The sequence below is a fragment of the Manacus candei genome, unplaced genomic scaffold, assembly GCF_025592945.1.
Source record: "Manacus candei isolate 608988 ecotype Guabito, Panama unplaced genomic scaffold, ASM2559294v1 h1tg000035l, whole genome shotgun sequence".
Classification (NCBI taxonomy): domain Eukaryota; kingdom Metazoa; phylum Chordata; class Aves; order Passeriformes; family Pipridae; genus Manacus; species Manacus candei.
This window is the reverse complement of record NW_026138083.1, coordinates 782,779-789,525: the sequence shown is the minus strand read 5'-3', so window position 1 is coordinate 789,525 and position 6,747 is coordinate 782,779. Positions and strand designations below refer to the sequence as shown.

At 61.3% G+C, this 6,747-nt stretch overlaps 1 protein-coding gene across 1 annotated transcript; it reads left to right on the top strand.

The window, feature by feature from the left end:
- The first annotated feature begins 3,155 nt into the window (after nt 1-3,155).
- NKX2-2 (NK2 homeobox 2) lies at nt 3,156-5,081 on the top strand. Its single transcript, XM_051792922.1, has 2 exons — nt 3,156-4,043; nt 4,436-5,081. The coding sequence occupies exons 1-2, from the start codon at nt 3,788-3,790 to the stop codon at nt 4,993-4,995; spliced, it is 816 nt and encodes a 271-aa protein (XP_051648882.1). The 5' UTR covers nt 3,156-3,787; the 3' UTR covers nt 4,996-5,081.
- Nucleotides 5,082-6,747: the final 1,666 nt, after the last annotated feature.

Genomic DNA, 6,747 nt, shown 5'->3' with positions numbered 1-6,747 from the left:
GGAGGAGAAACGCGACGAAACCGCTTAAAAACACAACCCACGGGCCGCCCGCGGCGTGGCGAGACCCGCTCGCTCGCCCTCTGCCACCCGAGTCTCCTGCGCGCCCTGCGGGTCCGCGGGGGCCGAGCCCACGCGTGTCCGGGGCACGGGGAGCGGCCCGGGAGGCCTCTGTCCCTCTCGCGTCCGCACCGGGAGTCGCTTCCCCTCTCTTAAAAAGTGCAAAAATAAGCGTTAACGCCGCTGACCCCACGCGCGCCGCCCGTGGGGCGGGGAGGCCTCTCCCCACGCAGTTCGTGGGGCGAGCGGCGGGTGCTGGAGCGGCCCGGGAGCGCAGGCAGGGGAACAGCCCCCGTGGGCAGAGCCGCTCGGCCCCCAGAGCCGCCGCTCAGCCCGTGCTCCCGCGCCGCGGCCTCCCGTGGGCTGGTGCCACCGGCCCGGCCGGGGTGATCCCCTCGAGAGGGGGTCCGGAGGGCACCCCCGGACCTCCCCGAGCCAGCCCTGCCCTGCCCCGACTCTCCCCGGCGCTGGAGCGTCCCCCCCACGCGTGGGAGCGGACGGGCGGGCGCGGGGTGACCGAGGGGGGAGAAGGCACGGAGGGAGGCGGGGGACGCTCCCCCGGCTCGATCGCGACAGCCGCCGGGCCGCCGTCGGGTTTTCCCCCCACGCAGCGCGGCTGTGGGTGCGGGGGTCGCGGGGGCTGCGACCCCCCCGTGACGTCAAAGGGCTCTTACGTCAGCCCCCCGCCGGTGACGTCACGGTGCCCCGGGACTCTCCCTCGGTGCGCAGAGATGTTCGCGCGTGGGGATGGGGGGGGGGGCCGTGACCCCCGGGGCTGTGTCCGACCTCTCCTCCCGTGGGCATCTCCCGCTCCCGCCGCCCTCGGGCTCTGCGGGACCCTCTGCCAGCGCCTGTCCGGGTTGGGATGGGGAGTTTTTAATCGCTATTATCGTTATTAATATTATCATCGTTATTTAAAGCCTGGCCCGCGCCGCCCCGGGGATGATCTGCCCGTCCCTTCCCACACTCGGCTTCTGTCGGGGTTCTCCGTCCCGCCACTATCGCGATAGTCACTGTTATCCCTTGCTCTTTTTTCCTCTCGGTGGAATTAAACCCCATCCTATCCCATTCGAGCCGCCCTCCCCGCTCCGGGGGCCCGAATAAATCCGTCGGTAACCCCGAGATTTGCTGGGAGTTCTCTGGGAGTTCCGCCCGGTGCGAGGGGAAGGGGAAGGAAGCGGGGCGGGGGGGGGTGGCTCGCCCGAAGGGGTTCCCTCGATATCGAGGAGGACTCCGCAATGGATGAAGAGATAGCCATTGAGTGCGGTTGAATACCATGACAACTAGGAACAACCTCAGATTTATTCCCAACAGTTAGGGCGCGCTGAAAGAGGGCGTCAATCACGTATTATTTCGCCACTGAAATAAATGCAAAAACTGCGCCGAGACAAAGGGTTCCAACAGGAGCCGGACATTTGTCTACATTGCGGACATTGTCCCCAGCTTAGCCGTCGGGTTGTATTTGTGTTTGCGCGGGGCCGACCACCCAGGATGCGCGCAGGGGCTCGCTTAAAAAAAAAAAAAAAAAAAAAGAGGGGGGGGGAAAATCCCTGGGCATTGTCAGCCACATCACATACTTTATGGGAGGCAGGCTGGGGGCTGGGGGAGGAAAGATGGGGGGAGCGGCGAGGGGAGAGGAGGGGAAGGTGCGAATCCATTGATGGGCGCAGAGGAGGATGACTGAGAGACCGTCTTCCCACCGCGGCCGGCGGCGTTACGGCTCCTTCCCCCTGGAAGAGAGGCTCGGGCAACTTTTCTTTCCCAGAAACGAGGGGAAATTCCCAGATTATAGAAATCCCCCCCCGCGCCCACCCCGCGCATCTCCATCACCCCCGTGCACAGGCCCGTCCCGGGGCGTCCGGGGAAGGGGCAGGGACAGGGATGGGGAAAAGGAAAGGAAAGGAAAAAGGAAAAGGGAAAAAGGAAAGGAAAAGTAAAAGGGAAAGGGAAAGAGAAAGGGAAAGAGAAAGGGAAAAGGAAAGGGAAAAGGAAAGGGAAAGGGATGGAAAGGGAAGGAAGGAGACGGGGAAAAGGAAGGCAGCCCGGGCCGTGCCCGGCGAGGGTGAGCATGGCCAAGGCTCCTCGGCGGGTGCAGGAAAGGAGAGAAGGAAGAAAACGAAAATAAAAGTTGGTGGCAGACAGATAGAAGTTGTGGGAGGGGGCGGGGGGGATCCTGCACCCCTCGCCGGGCAGGGGGAGCCCCCACGGCCCCTCCGCCGCGACCCGCGGCCGGGGATGCTGCGGGGCTCCGCGGGGCCGGAGCCGAGAGCGGAGGGGGGTGAGTGCGTGACACCTGGGGGGCCGGCCTTTCTTTGGGGAAGGAACCCCTTCTTTGCCCCCCCCCTTTCTTCCCGAGGTCCTGAAAAAGAAAGGAAAAATACAGAAAAGAAAAAAAAAATAATTCAGTCATGTATGAGAGTCCATCGGGCTGCAGCCCATCGAATTATCCAATCGGGCTGGATTTATTCCCCTGGAAGAAGGAGGCAAAATCAATGAGACCTCTTCAAATAAACACACACACCCCCACACACCCCCAATAATCACCTCCCGGATCTCGGCGGGTCGCGCCTGACGATCGCGTTTTGCCAGTTCGGTTAATTTCGGAGCAAACTAGAATCAATTACTCGCTGTTTAATTTCCAGCGCTCATCCCTAAGCCCCAACCAAAATATTGACCTAGGCGGGTTAGATAAGTTGGGCTCTTGCCATCTGAGCCGCCTCGGTCCCGCGCGGGGCCGGGAGCGCGTCCCCGCGCCGAAAAGCTGCCCGCGGGGGCGCGGGGCGCGCAGGTTGCGCCGGGGGAGGGGGGGTGGGAACAGCCTCCGGCACCCCCCGTGGAATTATTTTTTCTTTTTTTTTTTTTTTTTTTTTTCCTCGGTCGGAGGAAAACATCGGCGGAAAACGCACTTTGGAGTGCGCGGAGCGTCGGGCTGGTGCGAAGCTCTTTGTATGTAAATACTGTCCTTAAAAAAAAAAAAGAAGGGAAGTCGCCCCCTCCTTCCCTCCCTCCCTCCCGCTGCCACACGCGCACACACCCGCGCGAAGGGCCCTCCCCACGCCGGTAATTAACTGACACGTTATACCACTCATCACCAATGGTGGAAGCTCGGAGCTCGCCCAAAACCCGCAATTTCACATCTGCAAACACTGTCTTCATCCACTTGACTTCCAAGACCCGCCCACACGTGGCCAACCTTTCCTGGGTTTAATGTAGGTTTTTTTTCTCCCTCCTCTCGGCAGGTTCATGTGTGGGGACCAGCCTTATATGGACTCCTCGCTCCAGCAATGGCTCGGGATTTTCTAACGGCAGGCGCGGGTTCGGCGCGGCTGAACAAGATCCAGAAGTGATCTTTTTTTTTTCCTTTTTTTTTTCCCTTTTTTTTTTTTTTTTTTTTTTTTGGCGTCTCTTCCCCCTTTCCCCCTGGAGTTACAAACTATTCCCGAAGCCAGCTGCTGCTCCCGCTCTCGGAATTTTCCCCCGTGGCAGAACAACCATCACCGCAGAGACCCGTCGCTGCGGCTGCTTCTCTCGCACAACCCCCTACGCTTATTTTTCTATAAATCTATATTATTCTATTTTTTTTCCCCATCTCCACGCGTGCCGGCCCCTCTCCCTCCCCGTGTCCCTGCGCGCTGTCGTTGCCGCCGCTCCGCGTGTGCGTGCCCACCCGTGACACGGCGGCTCGGCCGAGCTGCGGCTCCAACTTTCCCAGCCGAAATTTGGCCGGAACATGTCTCTGACCAACACAAAGACGGGCTTCTCGGTGAAGGACATTTTGGACCTCCCCGACACCAACGATGAGGACGGCTCGGCGGAGGGCGGCGAGGAAGAGAGCGAGGCGCCCGAGCCGCCCAGGAAAGCGGGAGTTTTGGGACAAACCCCCTTGGACACTGTTCCGACGCTGCCTTTGAAGAGCCCTTTCTATGATAACAGCGATAATCCCTACACGCGCTGGCTGGCGAGCGCCGAGGGCATCCAGTACTCCCGTGAGTGCCGGGGGACGGGGCCGCGGGGGACGGAGGGCCGTGGGGGGCCCTGAGGAGTGCCGGGGGCTGGATGCGGGGTGGATGCGGGATGGATGGGGGGGTCGGCGCTCGCCCCGGCCGGTTCCTCCATGTCCCCCCACACGGACGGGGCAGCGCCGCTTCCAGCTGCCCCTGGCGGCGGGGCGGGTGTCGGGGGACGACGAAGGGTGGATGGGGGGGACTTGCCTCTCTCCACGGCTGGCCGAGCCCCGGCCGGTGCCTCAATCCCCGCCCCGGCCGGGAGGGATGCGGGGTGCGGCGGGAGGGATGCGAGGGCGGCGGAGGGATGCGGGGGGGCGGCGGAGGGACCCCCCCGGCCCCTTCCCCGCTGACCGGGCGCTGACCGTCCGCAGTGCACGGGCTGGCGGCCGGCGGCGGCGGCCAGGACCCCTCGGCCAAGTCACCGGAGCCGTCGGCCGACGAGTCGCCCGACAACGAGAAGGAAGCGGCGGGCGGCGGGGACGCGGGGAAGAAGAGGAAGAGGAGGGTGCTCTTCTCCAAGGCGCAGACCTACGAGCTGGAGCGGCGGTTCCGGCAGCAGCGGTACCTGTCGGCGCCCGAGCGGGAGCACCTGGCCAGCCTGATCCGCCTCACCCCCACCCAGGTGAAGATCTGGTTCCAGAACCATCGCTACAAGATGAAGCGGGCCCGGGCCGAGAAAGGTATGGAAGTGACTCCTCTTCCCTCCCCGCGGCGGGTGGCCGTGCCGGTCTTAGTCAGGGACGGCAAGCCCTGCCACACGCTCAAAGCTCAGGACTTGGCAGCCGCGACTTTCCAGACGGGAATCCCCTTCTCCGCCTATAGCGCCCAGTCTCTACAGCATATGCAATACAACGCCCAGTACAGCGCGACCAGCAACCCCCAGTACCCCACAGCACACCATTTGGTACAGGCTCAGCAATGGACTTGGTGAAGGCTGCCGGGGAGCGCGCACACCCGCACACGCTTCCCCCACACGCGCACACACCCAAAAAAAAAAAAAAAAAAAAAAGGAGGAGAAAACAAAAATAATAAAGAGAGAGAGAGAGAGGAGGAGACAGACTGATGCTCCAAAAATAAAATCGAAACTGCGGGGGAAGGAATGGAGAGGGAAACGCTATTATTATTATTATTATTGCTATTATTATTATTATTGCTATTATTATTATTATTATGGTTTTTTTTCCCTCTGCCGTTTCTTTTCCCCTCCATTTTTTTTTTGGGGGGGGCTCGGTTTCATTTCGGGGGAGGCGGGGGGGAAGGGAGGGGAGGTGTTTTTTGTGCGTCATTGTTTACAGAAATTTTTTGCGCCATTCAGAGTGGTCCTGTCTACCTACAACTAAAATAAAAGAGGAAAGGGGGGGGGAGATCGTCAGAATTAAAAAAAAAAAAAAAAAATAAAGAATAAAACCCCCCCGCTGCTCCTGTGATTTTGTGAGGAACGGGGGTGCGGCCGCCGAGCGGGGCGCCCCAGAACGGGGAGCTTCATCGCTCCCCTCCGAGCACGATTTGCGGCCCCGACAACTCCTAACGGGGCCGTTTTTCCACCTCGTTGAGATTGTCGCTGCCGTGAGCCGCAGCCGGGGCGGTCGGTTCGCTTTCTCCCATTTGGGGCTTGACTCAACTGTCCCCGAGCAGAGGAAAAAGACCTGCGGACGGCGGAGCCCTCCCCGCCCGCAGAGCCGCTCGTTGTGCGGCAGCCCCGGGCTCCCCGCGATTTAATACGGATTGGAATTTTTTTTCTTTTTTTTTTTTAAAAAAAAGCTGTGTTTCAAGAAAAAAAAAATGATGGAGAAGGAAACGATAACAACGACGGAACGGTTCTGTTCGAATTCTCGTTGCGGCCGCCGCCTCCTCCCTGCATCGCCCGGCTCAGCCCTGCGTGGGGCCAGCCGGGCCCCCACGGGAGACACGGTCGAGCAAGGCCCCACGCAGACCCCTCCACCAGCCCAACTTCTCTCTTTTTTTCTCTCTTTTTTTTTTTTTTTCCTTGGGAGAGCGGCTTTTTTGGGGGAGGTCAGTCGGCTTTAGCCCGCTGGCGAAAAAATGGGAGTGGGAAGAATTTCTATTTTCACATTTTCTGCCCGTGATTGTGCCTTTCTACACGCCAGTGCCACCCCCGGTGCTGCTGAGGTTTGGGTACCAGCATCACTCGGCGGTCCTTCCCCGGGCTGAGGGCCCTGCGAACGGGGAAGGAGCGCGGAAACTTTGGGGTCAGCCCTCGGGGATGCGCCGGCGGCCCAGGCAGGGCGGGGGAAAGGGTTAACAACGGGAGAACCCCCCCAAAAAAATCGGAGGAGGGGAGAGGAGAGAGGCGAGGCGGGGCTGGGCAGCTCGGCCGGGATGTAACTGGGACCGGGCAGGCGCAGCCCCGGCTCGGAGCGGGTTGGGGCAGAGCATTGGCTTCCCCCGCCCTCCCCTGCGGCTTTTAGGCTGGTAAAGATGCTTTTAAAAAGCGAAAACAAAACCAAACAAGCTTTTGTCCGGAGTCCTGGGGCCGGGGCAGCGCCCGCCCCGTCCCGCGGGGCTGAGCCCGGCCAGGACGGGGCAGTTCAACGCCAGAGAGGCGATCGGTACCGGCCCGCAGCATCCCGGTCCTGCCAAATCCCGGCCAGCAGCATCCCGGTCCTGCCAAATCCCGGCCCGCAGCATCCCGGCCTCGCAGCACTCCCGATCCTGCAACATC